At 32.6% G+C, this 18,866-nt stretch overlaps 1 protein-coding gene across 7 annotated transcripts in view; it reads right to left on the bottom strand.

The window, feature by feature from the left end:
• DOCK7 (dedicator of cytokinesis 7) overlaps nucleotides 1–18,866 on the bottom strand; it is a gene marked incomplete at both ends in the record, with an annotated part of 152,880 nt that overhangs the window by 30,431 nt on the left and 103,583 nt on the right. For 5 of the 7 annotated variants that reach the window (XM_084242693.1, XM_084242694.1, XM_084242696.1 and 2 more), the window contains 9 exons: nucleotides 297–449; nucleotides 1,372–1,506; nucleotides 1,816–1,912; nucleotides 4,418–4,514; nucleotides 7,527–7,662; nucleotides 7,757–7,939; nucleotides 10,891–11,045; nucleotides 12,023–12,192; nucleotides 18,237–18,376. In XM_084242693.1, the coding sequence (XP_084098819.1) occupies nucleotides 297–449; nucleotides 1,372–1,506; nucleotides 1,816–1,912; nucleotides 4,418–4,514; nucleotides 7,527–7,662; nucleotides 7,757–7,939; nucleotides 10,891–11,045; nucleotides 12,023–12,192; nucleotides 18,237–18,376 (1,266 nt within the window). Of the gene's footprint in view, nucleotides 1–296; nucleotides 450–1,371; nucleotides 1,507–1,815; nucleotides 1,913–4,417; nucleotides 4,515–7,499; nucleotides 7,663–7,756; nucleotides 7,940–10,890; nucleotides 11,046–12,022; nucleotides 12,193–18,236; nucleotides 18,377–18,866 lie in introns of all 7 variants that reach the window. The other 2 variants (XM_084242692.1, XM_084242695.1) reach the window with 1 other exon arrangement.

The raw sequence follows: 18,866 nt of genomic DNA, 5'->3' as shown, positions 1-18,866 counted from the left end.
TAATCATAAAATATCAAACCATAAAATATTTAAGCCTTCAATTTTATTTATCACTTTCATTTTACTTAATGACACTAATTAAAATTTATAACAGCTCAACATATATTTACATTGTAAGCCTGTACTATTATATGTTGTTTTTAGTACAGGAAACAAAATTGAAGGCATGGATATTTATAAACTATCTCTATAAAGATAGTTAAATATAGCAAAAGAATTCCAAACCCCCTTAAACTCACTTAATAGATACCTGTATAAGTTATATTTCACTATGAATCCAGAGATAAAATACTTACATTCCCAATCTCAAAGTTTTGTCTCATAAGTAGGTAAAGGGAGGCACTAGCATGTGAACGGATAGTACTGATGCTACTGCTACAGTGTCGGAGTAGCCGAAGGCATAAATCAGCACACTGCTCTGTCTCTTCTTCAAACAAGAGTTCAGGGAACTATATAAAAAAATAAAAAATCAACCTGGAATTCATGCAGTTAAAGATACAGAGATATGTTAACAGAGCTGGAAGTGACACTTCTTAGCACAGCCCAGAATTTAAAGAATTGTTAAGGGATTATGCTTGCTAATGGCTAATAATGTGGACAACAGAGCTAGACAAACTAATTTCAAACACAAACTTGGTTAAAATACTGATTATGTCATTTGCTGATAATAGAGTGAAACACGTTTTCTCATCCATAAAATGGACCTAACAATCTATCTACATGGAACTGTATGACTATCTTAAACAGAGAATGCACACAAAACACTTAGTATAATAACCAACATGTATAATTCTATAATGTTTCTATTACTACATGTATAATTCTATAATATGTTTCTATTACTATAATTCTATGTTTCTAATTACGTATTAGTTATATTATTGTCACCAGTTGTTTCCTCAACAGCTTTGCATTTTACCTTCTAGCATGACTACAGTGAAACAGTTACCTTTAAGATAGAAGAACATACAGATTTCCAAGAGAAAAAACAGGAATAACTATCTAAAGTAGTTGAACAAACAGAAGTATCTTCTTTTCTATTCACCACAGGATGTTAATTTCAATGGACTGAACTACATATACACTGAATTCTTGATAAATCAAGTTATAGAATAGACAGAACAAGATGAAGTAAAAACACAAAAAGTCTCATATTTTAAGTTAGCTGCTAATTTCAGGCTCTTCTCCACATAAAAACTACTATCTTTTAAGCCAGAAACTGGTTATGGGTGATCCAAGAAAGAGAGAAACTCCAAAAGGTAAGTAACAGAAGAGATGCAAAGAAGAATCAAGGATCTTTAGGTTAATTATTTGAATTTTAACCAATGTGTCACATGGTCTTAGACAAAATGCAGGTGAAAAATAACCTACCTTCGAAACCAGGGCTCTCTGTGTAGCAAAACAGTGTTGTAGGTAAACTGCACTTTGGTTACAAGCCATGCTATGCAATAGCACTTTTAGTACCCCACCAAGGATGCTCTCTTTGGATTCTGTTACTGAAACTGTCTGCAGTTTAAAAAGAAACAAACAAAATAGATACACACTTACAATTTGGGTGGGAAGATAGAATATGTATAACAAATGAATATTTTTAAATAGAAAAATTAATATAAGATCTAAGCGGACTTCAAGGAAAAGGAGCTGAGTAGGATTTAGATAAGAGAAGATAAGGAGATAAAAGAATAGGTAGGATTGAAATAAGAAGAAAAGCAAGGATTTAACTTTTAGGAACTGCCAACATTAAATATAATTAAATGATCCAATAAATACTTTTCTCCCCAGCCCCAATTTACAAAGTCTTACCTATATTCTTACCTGGACAACAATCTCTAATGTATCCAAAATGATAAGGTTTGCTTCAGTAGCAAGATTTCCATCAATCAGTGCTTCATGTTCAATCTCTGCTCTTGACCTAATAAAAAATATTATAAATTATATTTATCTTTTAAAAAATCCACTAGATCAGTAATTCAAAGAAGACTTAAAGATGCATACAAATAATGAAACTTGGACAATTTTTCAATTATTTGCCTGAGTAAGAAATTATAAGACAATAAGGAAAAAGACATTTTGTTTTACGCCTACATTTTTTCAAATATACCAATACACATTTTCTCACATCATTACATTTCCACAATGTCACTAAAAGCAGAAGTGATTAGCTTTCATAGATGCAGCAAACCCAGGAAACATTGTTTTAGTCTGAATGGCACAGACAGTAGGTGGTGCTATATGGGCTTTCATTTAGAGCTGCTTTACATAAAACAAAATTATAAATATTCAGTATTCATCTTACCAGTTCAAGGATATTCAAAAATAATTATAAAGAATTAAAGTACTTATTTTTTTCTAAAATTTAATTTCCCCAAACTTTTGATGCAAAAATCTTGATAGAGGAAATGATTTATGTCTTCAATGAGACTGGATGGAATAGCTTAATGGAAACAAAACAACTTGATACACTAAAATGGCTTACATGAATACTAATATTTATAAAAATAGTCTGGAATGAGAATTAAAATTTAAGAATTACATACAATTTATGAGTAAAACTGACATGTTTAGCAGTTATATATACACACACATATATATACATGCACACATACATACATAGGTATGTGTTCTATATATACATATATAGAAATTATGTATTACATCCAAGTAGAAAAACAACACACAAATTAAAGCAGAAGTAGAGGAACATATTAAATCTAACTTTCAAAAGTTCCTAGATCTTTAAGTTTCTGAATCTTTATTATTACTACTAACAAGAGCAGCTCATGAATCTTTATTTTACAAATTAAATTTAAGGAGAAAATATAACAGTTTTCAGACTTAAATTGAAAAAGGAAATACAGAATGCTCAAGCTAAAAATTCTAGGGGAGACTTTATGCAGAAACATGACAATAACAAGGTGGCTTCATTGAAAACACCAAAAAAAAAAAAAAAAAAAAAAAAGACTCCTTAAAACATAGCAAGGTAAGCAAAGAGAAATCTATTACACAAATGTAGAACTAAAGCAATATGCCAAAGTATTATACCTGGCTGCTTTGTGATTTCTAAAAAAGCACAACATAACAATGAAAACCTAATGCCAATGGTAGTGATATTTTATTTATATGTATGTATATTATATATATTAAATATTTATATATAATGGTGAGGCCATTAGAATGTGACAAGGGCCAAACCCTTGAGAAAGGAATTAACGCCTTCATAAAAGACACTTTCCCAAGATTTTTCTTGCCCTTCCATATATAAGACACAGTGAGAAGTCTGTAGCTCTAGGTTTCCCAGTCAAAAAAACTGTGAGAAACAAATTCCTATTGTTTATAAGCAACCAGACTGTGGTATTTTGTTATAACAGCCTGAGGAGACTAAAATAGTTTTTGATAATTTGAAACTCTCATCTGCATGGTACAAACTGCTGTTCTCTCCATTGATTCTCATAGGATCTTGTATCCTGTGTTTTATGATTTTACTGTCTTTGAGTTAATATTTTTGCGAATCTATTTGTGAGAATTTTCTAAAGTTTGGGCTGAAGATGGTTCTTAAGTACGGCAACCAGTCATCCTAGGACAGGACTGAGACATTCCCTAGGATATGGAACATTCAGGGTTAAAATCTGGGAGAACTAGGAAAACCTGAATGGTCACCATATTCTCAACTTTTTTTGGTCATTCAATGACTTAAGGGCTAACCTGTAAGTCAAAATTCCCAAGAGAAAATACTGTATTTAGTTTGCCTTCCTTCTAGAAACAATCATATTTTAAGCTCTAAGAGGGCCAATGTAGTTTTCTAATTCTTTCTAATACTTGAAATATTTAATTGTCACACACCCAAATTATGATCAGAAAACAGCTGCAGAATGAATTTTCCATTGGTATTATAAGGAGAAAATGGGGCTTACAATATGTAACATTTTATTTTTCTACATACCACATAAAAAAATTTTCCCTCAAATTGTTTTTAAATGAAAATTTAAAAATTAAATATAACTTTTGTCTTGTAAGATTTGAAGAATTAATATACATTAAAAACATTAAAATAATCATCTTTCTATATATTTTAAATTGAACAAGTTCATCAGAAACAAAAAGTGTTATAGGGTGGGTGAAGTAGGTGAAGGGGATCAAAAGTACAAATATCCAGTTATAAGATACGTAAGTCATGAGCCCAATGTGTGGCATGATGACTATAATTACTCATACTATATTTCATATTTGAAAATAACTGAGTAGATGGTAAAAATCAAGATCATAAGAAAAAAATGCAACTAAGTGTGGTGACAGATGGGACTTACTGTAGTGATCATTTCACAATGTATATGAATTTTGAATCATGCCCTATACCTAAAATTAATATAATGTTGTATGTCAATTATAACTCAATTAAAAAAAAAAAAGGTTACAATACTTGTCAAACTTCTCTGTGTTTTGACGCCAGTGAGTCATATCTTTTCTCCATCTCAGATTTTCTTGACTCCCAAAGGTACTGCCAGAAGGGCTTCTCTCTGTCAAACAAATTTCAAAGCCATTATTTTATTTTAACTGGATTAAACCCATGCATATTTACAAACATACGAAATACATACAAAGTCATTTACTTTGTACATAGCCATTTTATCCTCAGTATGAGTGAAAAAAAAACTGACAATAAGCAAATTTTTTAACTATGATTTTCTCAAAATCTTAATCATGGTTTATAAGAACCTACATGACATGTATGGCTTTGTTTCCTGTCACTCTTCCTTTCATTTCCATCACCATCATCCATTGTGTGTGTGTGTGTGTGTGTGCGCGCGTGTGTGTTTTCTGAATACATGATTTAAATATATATACTTTTTGATTTAGGACCTATGCAATGGTTGCTGCAACTTGTACCTGATTGTTTTCCCCTAAAATTTTCACTGGCTTATCATTCGCTGTGTCCTCAGACCTTTCTCCACTCTTCAACATTTCCTTTCCCCTTAATTTGCTATATTTCTCTCCATAGCAATTATGACCATAAGAATATAAGCCACTGAAGAACACAGAATATGGCTATTTTGTTTCCACTTCATATCCAGGGCTGACAAAGTAGTACATATTGAGATTTCAAAGGATTTTGTGTAATAAATAAGCAAAATAAGAAGGAGGCCTAAAGTAATTACTGCCTCTGGTTAACATAAGCCAGGAACAGAAGACAGGCTTTCTCCAAAAAGTTTCCAGGTTTGAAAGCAGACTGAATGGTATGGGTTCCTTTAAAAGGCAGCAGCAACAGAACTGATACACATAAACTCACGGAAGTAGACAAGACACTGAGAATTGTAGAGAAATTTAAACATTTAAACAAATTGAATCAGTCACAATTTCATGTTTTCAACTAAAAAACTAACATTCTTTTTTTTGAAAAAAATAAAAACGAGACTTTAAATCATCTGGGAAACTAGAATGAATAACAAAAGTAAAAATTCAGAGTTTCAAAATATTGAGAAACAAATATAATTTGCCATACAATCAAAGGCATATCTGGATATTTCTTGTTTTCTCTCTCTCCCTCTTTCCTATTTTGAAATCTTTTATTATATGTGCTGCCAAAGCAAGCAACTTATCTTGAAATCTTTAAGAAATTTTGTGATGTTTTATATTAAGACAACAAAATCTCTAATCTACCTACATCTTTATTATTAACTTTTTTCCATTAAATTATCTTTTATCTTCTTTGTTAAAAATGTCTGTCATTAGGTGATTGACATTAAATGTCCAAATGGAATAGACTTACAAAGGCTTAATTTTTATAAGACAAGAATTTCAATTCTTACATTCAAACAATTATACTTGTCATAAGTCACATGTTTAAATATGTAACACATTGTTTACAGTTCCAATCTTTCCAACAGTAAACCTTAGAAAGAACCGTGGTATAATATGAATAAATCTAAATTGGGGGGCCTCCCTGGTGGCGCAAGGGGTTAAGACACAACCTATGAAGCTATCAGCTGCCACTGCAGCACAAGTTGAATCCCCAGCCAGGGAGGAGACCCACATGGCGCAGCAGACCTCTCCTGACTCGCCCACTGCTCTCCTCGGCAGTGTATTTCGGTCAATCTGCCTGTTCTGTTCCCCATTCTATCTCTGGTGGGTCCTCTCACCCTTCACTCCTCTGGCCTATACACCAGTTCTTGTGTACATAAATAAAATCTTTTAAAAAAAACAACTAAATTGTAAGTCAAAAATACTGGGTCTGTCATTTAGTTTATGATCTTAGTAGAGTTATGTACCTATGGATATTATTCTCTTTTGTCTTAAAGATGCTATGGGGTAGGACTAAGGGTACCTCGGTGGTGAGTGTGGTGTGATAACATACACCTGGAGGATCTTATACCTCTAAATTATATAGCATGTAAACCAATGTTACCTCAATTAAAAAAAAAAAAACACATCTATCTGCCCCCCAACCCTCATTCATTAGGTGTTGGTAATAATTAAATTACCTAGGCAGAGACTATATCTTTGTCATTACATTTCATAATCATGTAATATATAAAAAATACTTAAACATACATAGTCACTAACCTAACAACTTAATGTAAAACTGTAAAAATATTCATATAAATATATGCATTCATATTTTAAGTCAACAAATACATACATATAGACATATATACATACAAATATTTAAATCATGTAAAGTACACTGATGGCCAAATTATGTCCCTGATCTAAAGAAGCTCTCAGAACAATATTATTTTTCACTCTAGAATTAAGTGTTTATAAATACATGATCACTAAATAGATAATATCAGTTAAGCTACTGTTTAAGTTCTCTAAACAATCACAGTAGGTGAAGTGGGGAGATTAAAGGAGTTGGCCAAGGTTATATGGCTAATGAGTAGCAGATCTGGTATTATATACAGACATTAGATGCTTTTAAACTGTTTTCTTTTCCTGATATTGGTGTTTGAAGGACAATATCTTGCCTTGGATACGGGATATATAAAGTCATTTTGCAAACTAAGAAATTTTAAGAGCAAAAAGTAATGTTACACACAATGTAAAACACTTAAAATGAACCCTAATATGAACTATGGACCCTGGTGAGAATGACATGTCAATGTAGATTCATCAATTGTGGCAAGTATACCTATCTGGAGGGGGATATTGATAATGAGGGAAACTATACATGTGTGGAGGAAGGGAGTATATGAAAAATCTATACCTTCACACAATTTTGCTTTGAACCTAAAAAATGCTCTAAAAAAATCTACTTTTCTTTTTAACAAGGGGTGCTATTGGTTTACAAAGGACAACAGGAATAGGCTAAACAGAGAGAGTGTCAGGATGTATATTTATTCTACCTAAATCAAAATTCTAACTTGAATTCCTACAGAACAAATGGATATACACTAATCCAGTTATATTGAAAACACTTTTTTAAAAAGTATAGAATTGTCACTGAAGACTTGCAACAATGGTGATTATAGAATAAAATTAAAGAAAATTTAAAAAATTCTCACCAGAAGGAGAAGACATTGTGTACATACCAAGCTGTCCTCTGCTACGGCGTACCATTTCTTGTCTAGCACCTATGCTCCCAAGAATAGCTTCTTCAAGCTTTGCTCTCATGTCTTTTGATTTTTTAAAGGTCAAACTATTCATTCTTTCAAATACTTTCTTTCCCTAAAATTTAAACATTAGGAGAGGCATTGAATTTTCTTCCTTTTCCAAATGTTTTTCCTTTCTTGTTCTTTGCCAAGGCAAACTGATCACTTACTTTGTACTCAAAGCAAGATACACAAAGATAAAGCAGATCTAATAGTCGGTTTAGCTGCAGGACTGAGAGATCTGTAAACCACTTCTGTAGAACTGTCTCATCTGCATTCTTGAGAACCCAGAGCAGACAGATCAAAAGGCTCCGACTTGATTCTGCTGAAAAAGTAGTGTGTTGCCTACCACTCTGAAAATAAAAAGGAAGAGAATGAGACGATTGATCAATGGCCATTTCTTTTTTTCTTGGTTGTTTTCTTCTGAAAACAATAAAACAAAAATTGCTTCAACTCAAGTATTTAATAAGAATCGTTTGATTTATACAACATATGTATAGTCACAAGAAACCTTAAAGTTGAGGTCCTGAAGTTTAACTTTTCTGTCTAATCTATGGTAGAGCTACCAGCAGACAAGAAATAATTAAAAGAAACCTTTAAAATTGAGCTATCTATATTAGAATATTACACATGAAACAACGTATAAGAAGAGAAAGCAATAATAATACACTATCATCAGATTTACAGAACCACTGTTTCCTATCAAGGGTCACTGATGTAAAGTATATATGGTTAAAGTTCTAGTTTCAAGCTCCAATCTATATTAGTATATACTATGTAAAATATAAATGAAAAACTAAGAGTAAAAATTTGCTTACAGTATCATTTATTGAATATTTACTCTGTTCTAGTCATCATGCTAAGAATTTATATCTATCTATATGTACATAAATATGATTTATTCCACCATCAACAAAATCAAGCAGGTTGTATCATCTCAATTTTACAGATAAGAACATAGAGTGATTAATATCATTAAAGGCTCATCCCCCAAAGTAAAGATAGTGAAGGAAAAGCTAAACAGCTGGAATTGCATCAAACTAAAAAGACTCTGTACAGCAAAAGAGACACTAACTGAAACAAAGAGACACCCTACTGAGTTGGAGAAAATTTTTGCACTCCATACCGCTGATAAGGGACTTATCACAAAGATCTACAAAGAGCTCACACAACTAAACAAAATCAAAGTAAATAACCCAGTCAAAAAATGGGCAGAAGAGCTAAAAAAAAAAAACACTTCTCCAAAGAGGAAATGCAAATGGCCAACAGGTATATGAAAAAAGATTCAATATCACTTATAATCAGGGAAATGCAAATCAAAAGCACAATGAGATACCACCTTACACCAGTGAGAATGGCACATATTAAAAAAGCTAGCAACAACAAATGTTGGCAAGGATGTGGAGAAAAAGGTACACTTCTACAATGCTGGTGGGAATGCAAACTGGTCCAATCATTATGGAAAGCTGTGTGGAGGGTCCTCAAACTACTAAAAATGGAGCTATAATATGACCCAGCAACTCCACTCCTAGGAATACACAATAAGATATTTTGAGAGACAGACAACATTCATGTAACTTATTAAAGTATATTGCAATAATTGTTGTTTTATTATTAGTTACTGCTAATCTGTTATTTTTGCCTAATTTATAAGTTAAACTCTATCATAGGTATGCATGTTTAGGGAAAAAGCAATATATACAGGGTTCAGTACTACTGGCAGTTTAGGGTTTCTCTGGCAGTCTAGAAAATAATTCCTCATGAATAAGAAGGAACTACTATATATTCTTTTGTATGTACAATATCACTTTAAATACAAGTGATAAATGAAAAAAATTAGTAAGTTGAATTCATCAAAATTAAAATGTTTGTAATTCAAATGATGCCATGAAGAAAGTGAAAAGTTAACCCATAGAACTAGAAGAAAATATTTCCAAATGACATATCTGAAAACAAATCTGTATTCAGAACATACAGAGATGCTCAACATCAATAGCTATTAGGGAAATGCAAATCAAAACCACAAGATACCATTTCATACCCACTCATGTAGATATAATAAAAAAGAATAACAAATGGTGGTGAAGATTTGGAGAAAAAGGAACTTTTACATTGCTGATGGAAATGTAAACTGGCTCAGTCATTTTAAAGGAAGTTTTGAAGTTTCTCAAAATGTTAAACAAGAGATTCCATTAGCAAACCCAATCCAGCAAATCCAATCCTAGAAAACTAATTACCTAAGAGAAACAAAGACTTGTACACCAGTGTTGATCGCAGTAATCCCATCAGCCATAAAGTGAAAATGATACAAATGTTTATCAACTGACAAACAAAATCTGATATAATTAATATAATGGAAAATAATCAATAAACCAAAAGCACTGACACACGCTGTAACATAAATGAGACTCAAAAAACCTATGCCTAGAGAAAGAAGTTAGAGGTGAAGGATCACATAATGTAATGTATTTCATGAAATGTCCAGAACAGTCAAATGTATATAGACAGAAAGTAGATTAGCTGTAGCCTAGAGGTAGGGTTGCAGGCAAACTCATAGGGTGACTGCTAATAGGGCTCAGACGTCTTTTTAGGTAATAAAAAAGTCTTAAAATCAGATTGTGGTGACTGCATAACTCTGCAAATATACTATATAAATTATGAAATTATACATTATAAAATGGGTGAATCTTTTGTTAAGTCAATTATATCTCAAGAAGACAATTTTGGACATCAATAAAATGATTTTAAAACAACATGATAAAAAGTTGTCAGGTAGAGCAGCTTCCACAAACGATGCACTTTTTTCTGAAAGAAAATGCATTTAAAACTTTTAGAATTTGATCTTGCTCTATTGGCATTTCACTTCCTCCCTGCTTCTACAGCCTCCCCTGTTTAAAGGGAGAAAAGTACAGGGGCACGGTAGCATATTAATTTGCTGAAAATAAAAAATATAAATTTCCACATATTGAAAAAGATATTCTCAATTGCTAAACAACTGAGTCTATATTTAAGGCTGACAATTAAATGGATTAAAAAATAGTCTATATGTAAGACAATTTTCAAAATTTTGAATGAGAAAATACATAGCTTTATCCCATATACCTTGAGGCAATGAATATATATTTTTTAAACTTAATATGAGTATTATTCTTATAACCTTATTGTTTCCATAAAACAAATAAATTCAGAGTACTTTTGCATCAGCTAAAACAATAATCTCTGTAAATATAATAATCTCAGAACATCCTTGTAAGTACCTGTTATTCCAGAAAAAAATACAAACTGTAGAAGGGTTTTTTTTTACCGTTGATGTGAGGAGAAAACTACCGGGTCTTGTTAGTTGAGGAACTGATGTTCCTGCGATTGCCATGGCAACTGTCTGGCTTATCATGCTTCCACTCTCACTTTCATAATCATCAGTGGCTATACAAATTGGTCTTCCTCGTTGATTGTGAGTTTCTGTGAGGAAAAAAAAGAAAAGATCCAAAGTAAACAAAGAGCAAAATTTCTGTTTAACTTAATAGCTATGGAGCATATAATTCCCTTCCTTATTCCCCATTATTCTTTAAAAGAAAAATATTATTATATATTATTTTTCATTAGATTTACTTCTTTTAAACAAACTTCAAATATTTTAAGCATTAACTCATTCCTATAGTCAAAATTTATAGTTTGTAGTGAATATTAACTTACTAGTAAAAGAAAATATAAACATTTCTGCCTTTAGATAAAAGAGATCACTATAGTGATCAAAATACTGGGAAAACTACTCAATTATCTGTCACCTCAAAGGCAAGGAATTGGTTATCTTTGTATCACCAACACCTGTGGAATTTAGTAATACATATTAGGTACTTGTAAATATTTATTTTTGTGTTTATTGAACTGGAACTACTTTTTTCAGGTTAATTGCTAGTTTAAATGCATCCCACAGTGTTTTTGTTAAGGCAAAAGAAGGAACTTAAGTAAATTCTAAATATGAAAAGCAAAAGCAATAAAAGGTTGTGGTTCCAGTTTTTAAAAAAGCAACATAACTTCTTAACCCTTGATATTCAGGTGAATATCTCAGTGAAACATATATGAATAAAAGTGAGAACGAGGAAGGTAGACAACCATGAAGGTTTCTTGTATTCTTTTTCAGATGCACAGTACACACTCACATTAAAAAAACCTTTTTCTATAAGACAGTTAGACGATTATAATAAAATCATTATTTCAAAATTCATCATCAGACCCACTTACAGAAGTCTTTCAGTGAGTCCTCTCAGAAAAGGTATTTCAGTGATATGGTCAAATATTTACGGTTTACTCATGTCATTGTATTTATATTTCTTTTATTACTTGTCCTAAAAAAAGACCTTTATCCTTGAGATATTTTTAACACTTTTTAAACTTTTGATATTTGCCTTTTAAACTGTGTTAAATATACTAGATACCTGTAAAATCATATAGCTGAGGAACAGTTTCCATGATAATGCCAATCAGAGGTAGATATAACATAGCCACCCGAGCCTTTATCTGGGGGTCAGAGTACCGTGGGTCTGAGTCATGACTGGATAATAAATTGTGTACCATATTGATGACTTTCTTATGCAATCCAAACAGTCTATTTAAAAAGAAGATGAAGAAGAGGAAGCAGTAAGGTCACAGAGATTAGTTAACATTTTTAAAGCAAACAAGTCATGGTACTGAATCAATTTTGTTCAGCTACTTAACTTTCTGACATTTTTGCAAGTATTCATATAAAACACTTTTCATTTTAAAATTAATGAATGTCTGTCTGTACAAAATAAATATTAAGGGAAAGAAAAAAAGCAGCATAATTAATTTAGGAGTAAATCTAAATGTTTTAACATCAACTATTAATACATTTTAATATTAAATAACTTAAGACCAGCTACAGCAACATTTTAAAGCAAAAAAAAAAAGAGGGAAATTTAAGTACATGTTAACTTTTATTTCATCAAATAATACCTTTTTACATATACTGAATTTAATTTTGATTACCTTTTTTTAAAGAAATATCCTCTATCTAAGAGATTATGTAGTTCAAAGGCTGGGTTTCCCTTTGACATTTCCATTTAAAGTGAACTTCCTCGGTCATATATATATATATTTTTTTTATGGTCAAATTTGATATATTTTTTTTCTGAATTTCCTCAGTCTAAATTATTTCAATTTACTTTATTTTTCCTTTATTATTATTATTTTTTTAAATAATAAATTTTATTTTTATATTCCCCCATACAATTGCAAACCCCCCATTCTGACCCCAATCCCTCCCCTCCTGCCCCCCACCCCCCAAAAAGTGTCTCTGGTTCATAGTTTTTTGTTGATTTTGATTTTCACTTTCTTATAGTTATTCATTTTCCTGGTCCCTTATTTAAGTTTTCTAGATTCCTGCTATGAGTGAGACCATCCGGTATTTTGCTTTTTCTTTTTGGCTTATTTCGCTGAGCATGATCCCTTCCAGTGCTACCACTATCGGTCATATATTTTATCTGGGTCTTACAACTTTGCTAGACTCCCAATCTCCCTGAGTTTCAACAGGGTTAATTAACACACTAGCAAGGGGCACTCTCATATTCACACACTTTTTGGTCTCTCTTCTTTCAGTGAAGTCACTTTGATTATGCAAAGCAGTCTAATTAAAAATTCTTTCAACTTCAACTGGCCCTTAATGCTGTACCTGGCAGCAATTTCAACTCATTCTCTCTCCTTAAGCCTCTTAATCATCAATCTCAGTAAAAGGCCTTATCTCCAACTCTTTCTTTTAGGAAAAAAAAAAGCCAATCTGAATTTGTTCTGGCCAGATCTTTTAACACATCTCCATACTTATGCTACCAAAATGCATCTTTTGTTTCAGTAAAAGTTGTGCCTTCTCCCTCCCCAGGTGGCGCAGAGGTTGAGCGCTGGGTTGCGAAGCTGCCCGCAGCCTCGGCAGCGCCGGTCTGCTCCCCGGCTACCAGAGGAGGGTCCCACATGGCGCACAGACCTCTCCTGCGGCCCGCTGCTCTCCTCAGCAGTGTGCTTCAGTCCTTCTGCCTGCTGTACTCCCCGCTCTGGCTCTGGTGAATTCTCTCACCCTCCCGCGCTTCTGACTGTACCCAGTGCTTGTATAAATTAAAATAAATAAATAAATAAAGCACAAATGTTTAAAAAAAAAAATTTAAAAAAAATTAAAAAAAAAAAAAGTTGTGCCTTCTCTCAGAAAGTAATTTCCCCATTATGTTCAGTGAAACTCATCTTTCTTTGACAGTTTCACTGTCCTCCTTAGTAAGTACTTACCTTCAAATAAGTCTTTCCTATTTTGAAAATAACTGTTCACTAAAAACTAGTTTCCTCTAAGCTTACATAGTATTTTCATAACTAATTAACTATTATAATAAATATTGCAATAAATTTCCTTAATATGTTGTCTATATCAAGTATTTCTATCTACCTACCACTATTCCCTCTCTTCTTTGAAACTCAGTTTTTGAATACTTACAACATTTTGCTTGCTGTACTAGCTTCATCTTTTAATAGTTAAGTGGTTTTTGAAGATACTTCTATTTCCTACTCTATGATGAGATTAGAAATCTACCTCATAAAGTATTTGTGAGAATAAGTTGCATAAATTTATGCACATGATTATCACAGTGCCTTGTACATTGCCTTTCTCAGTAAATATTAGTTTTGCATCTCTTAAGAACACAGAGAAAATTTAAAAGCAGGTAGTCTTACTCTTAAGCCCTTAAACTTATCTAACATTTTACAGAACTATATAAGAAATCAAGCTGAAGCTTGATTCTTCTCTCTTCTAAGATTTCATTTAGAAAGTATACTCTTAAACACTGTGATAAATCACACCTAACATATCTCAGATTTCATTTTCCTGCTCTCTATTTGACATTTTATATGTTCTCTTCTCAGTAATTTCTCCAGATGATTTCTACTCTTCCTCATCCTCTCTATCATCCTCCCCGGCCCCAAGTCTCAGATTCTGGTCATTTGCTTTTTACATTCTCCTTTTTGACTTTTTGTACACCAAGTGATTATTCCCAAACTTAGGTACATATCTCTTATCTCTCAGCAGTTACTAGCCTAAGACTTCACTTATCTGCACTGTACTCATTTGTCTTCATGAAACCTTTTCATACATCTACATTACTCATTCGCATTCAGCTATTAAGTATACATATTTATGCAAGACCTGATATCCTGCATTCTAGATAAGATATTATCCCTGTTCTTAAGGAGCTTACTTGAACAAGAGAGAAATACAGACATCAAACAATAATAATTCAGTGTTATAGATGCTATAATAAAGGTACTAATCTTCAACAGAACTGTACTAACAAATTAGCATTTCACCATAGAACACCGTTTCACAGTTTTAACTTTTGACTATAATGAAGAATTTCTAGAGAGCATATTATTGCCACTCAAGTAATTATTCTTGATTACTTAGCAAACAGATGGAGTAAAATGAAAGCCTTCCTCTACAGGATCTATGTAAGATAATGTATGTTGTATATTTCATCTATATGCCTCCAAATAAACAAGCAAATTTTAGATAAGTGCCTTGTAGAAAATGAACAGGGTTATATGGTTAAGAATGACTGTTGCAAGGGCAACATGGCTATAATTTAGATTGACTAGTGAATGAAAACCTCACTGAGCAGAGACCTAAAGAATCAGAGGAGAAAATGGGTCTGTGAAAATCAGGGCACTATGAGCACTGATTGCTTTAGTCAGAGAAAAATCAAGTGCAAAGGCCCTAAGATGAGAATTAATTTGGCATACTACAGAAACACAAAGAAGACCAGAATAGCAAAATTTGGTATATTTGGAAGGAAGAAGGTGGGAGGAGTAAATTAGAGTCAAATACACAGGGCTTTGAGGACCATTATGAAAATCAGATTTTAAGTGCTATTTTAAAAGCTCACATTCATACTGAGGAGTGTTGAGCAACAAGGTAATCTCATTTCTAAAAGATCACTCAGGCTACTGTGTGGAAAAAAGTTTCAGAGGGGCAAGAATTAGGGGAATAGCAGTAAAGGAGAGAAGTGACTGAACTTGGAATCTATTTTGAAGGCAGGACCTATGAAACTTACTAACGTACTAAATATTAAGAAAAAAATAAGAAAAAGAAGAAGCAAGCAACAGTAAAAGCTAAGATAGAATCCTTATTTAAAGTTCTTCCCTTTACCTTAACTGAATAGACAAAGAAATGATGGCAGTGATCACCGTTATCATTGCTTTCTGGACTCTAAAGAAAATTTTCCCAAGTATCAAAGACTAATTTTAGCTTGGAAGGTCAAAAAAAGTAGTAAAGAATTCTTTTATAAATTCTATACTGTTCCATAGAAACATAACAAACCTATTTGATTGACTTGATCCTTGACATGAAAAAGAAATGTGACTGTTAGTATTCTCTATTCGTTCTATAAAATACTGTTTACCACCTACACAACATCTCTTTCCCCTGTCTTCCTTTCCAATAAATTCAGTAAAACTCAAGTTTTGTTCAGGCATACAATCTGCCCCAATGAAAGATTTCATCCTCAGTTTCAGGAGTAGATTCTGCTACTTAAAGCAGTCAGTTAGCAAACTATATTGTTACCAATCTGAGAAAAGATAAATGTTAACTCAGTGCTTCCTTAATTAAGGTCTACAAAAAAAAAAAAGCACATAAACATGTTTAGTGACTTAATTGGTTTATACTTATCTTGTGCTCTGTGACATAAGGCCCCATGGATTAACACAGTCAAGCACTGTATTTGAGCAGAACTGATCTAACCTGTGCAGCAAGCTGGCATTTCCCTGGTGATGGCAAAAGTACAGGTAGGCAAATGGGCCAAATCAGTCCAAAGGCAAGATTTATATTGCATGCTTGGGAAGAGAGTCTGTCCCCCTCTATCCTGCTGGACATGAATAAGTAAAGTTCATCTGAAAGTGGTAACTTGTAATCATGAGAGGCACTAGCTAAGATAAAGCTAATGCTTGTAGTAGAGGTAAGAGATAATGAGAATTAGAAATCTGATGACATCACCGAATTGTTTATTATACTGTGCTAAATGATAAATTTAGCAATTCCAATTTTGAAAAGGTTAATTACCTTCCTTTAATAAAGCCAGTAGGAAGAAAGATTTTGTTTCTTGTAATATAAAAATAATGGAAATATAGATAAAAATGATTGAAATATACCAGTTATTAAACAAAGCTAGTATTAGAGAAGTTGTTTTCAGATTGGCTTCTTTTTTCAATGGATTCCCTTTCCCCCCCAAATGACATCATATTAATTGGTCAAGTAGTAAAAATATAAAAATGATGACGACGAGTGGGAAACAGAGTTTCACTCAGTCTGCCTCTCCATATGCCAATGTCAGCACTCTCAATTTGGAAATTTGGAAATTAAGCACTTCTTCAGAATCCTATAGCTTTGTGAAAAACTACTTTAAAATAATACTCCTCAGATGGGAAGCTTTCATTGTGAAAAAAAGATACGTCTTTCATTTGCAGAAGATTGTTTTTCACGACTAATTGAGCCCCTGACGATTGGATTGTTAAGAACTTTGCAAAGCTCCTCTTTCATTCATTCAAGAAATATATGAGGGCCCTTGTAAAGCCTATTCAAAGATATCATCATTAGTTGTCTGGAGCTCTTATATGAGGTAAAAATACATTATAAACTAATGACCTTATTGTGAGAAAAATGGAAAATACACAATTATTCCACAAGTGAGTTATGGGCATACAGTTCACAACTATTAAGACAGTAGTACCCCACAGGGATGCTGTACCACAATACGTTACACTATTTCTAGAAATTCAATCATTAGGCTGTACTGATGTTTTCTGACTATATCCAAAAATACTCTAAAAGTATACACAATTTTGGAAGATTTCAAAAAACTATGGATTTTCTATAGGGTAAATTTTGGGGAAAAAATGCCACATAGTATGAGGGCAAATGATAAATTTCTTTCACAAGGAATCAAATATAAAACTAGTCTATTTTCCTCAACTGAAATGCACCTACTGTACATCAACAAATGTGAGTATCTATCTACTAATATGCACAAATATTGTATGTTCTATTAAAGAAAAAAATGCTACCAAATAAACCATGACATACCATTAATTTTATGACAAACTTCATATTGAGAGACAACAAATATGAAAAACGATCTTTTTCATAATCACTGAAATACATGAAGCCTCCCTGGTGGCACAGGGGTTAAAGTCTCAGTACTATCAAGCTATGGCCAGCTATTGTGGCATGAGTTGGATCCCTAAGTTTCCTGGCAAGGGATCTAGCTTACATGGTACAGCAGACCTCTCCTGTCTTGTCCTCTGCTCCCCTCAGCAGTTTATTTCAATAAATTCACCTGGTTTGCTCCCCACTCTGTCTCTGGCTAACCCTCTCACCCCCTGCACCTCTGTCCTATACCCCAGTTCTTGTGTACATAAATAAATACATCTTTAAAAAAATTAGTGAAATACAAAAATAACAAGTGTTATTGAGCTTAATGGAACTTAGTATAGAAAAGCCAAAGTTGGTAAAGAGTAACCTTTTGATTTCTTCAGAAAGTGTGAGATACTTCCATCCCATTGTACAAAATCAAACTGATAACTCTACAAGTCAAAAACTGCTCTACTTACCCTTCAGCATCTGGGTCTAAAATGACAGCCAGTTCTGTTAATACAAGCCCTGCCAAATAATGCTGCTGGCGGAAAGGCACAGATAATTCAAACATATTTGCAATCTTCTGGTCTTGTACATTTGTGGAAAACCCAGAACTCTGTTTGGGGGTGAAATAGAACAAAACTATAATAGCTGTGCAACATAACATCCTACAGAGAAAGCATTATGACAAATGAAATGTGAACATTATCTGAAAGTGAGAAAAACTTTGCATAGGGTAGTTTATTTTACATTTTTATTAACATTGGAGAAAATAACTATTCTTACTTTTGATATAGGAAACTATGATGAAATTATATTTCAAATTATTTTCAATTTTCTTTTCCTCATATTGAATCTTTCCCATCTTTTTTTTTCCTTTATATTTTAACAACACAGAATGTTTCAATATTATACTCTGAAGGGAAAACAAGCAACCAAATCCAAATGATCTATTATGTACTCACTGCTGAGTACAAGAGAAATATTCATAATAAAGTCTACTGGTTTCCAGAGAAATTCCAATATCAGTAAAATTGTTTTTCAGGGAAAATACTATCTTCTGAAAATTACTATGATGTTGTGGTCCACTAGCTGAGTTTTTAAGT

Source organism: Talpa europaea, assembly GCF_964194135.1.
Source record: "Talpa europaea genome assembly, chromosome: 9".
Lineage (NCBI taxonomy): Eukaryota > Metazoa > Chordata > Mammalia > Eulipotyphla > Talpidae > Talpa > Talpa europaea.
This window is presented reverse-complemented; position numbering and strand designations above follow the sequence as displayed.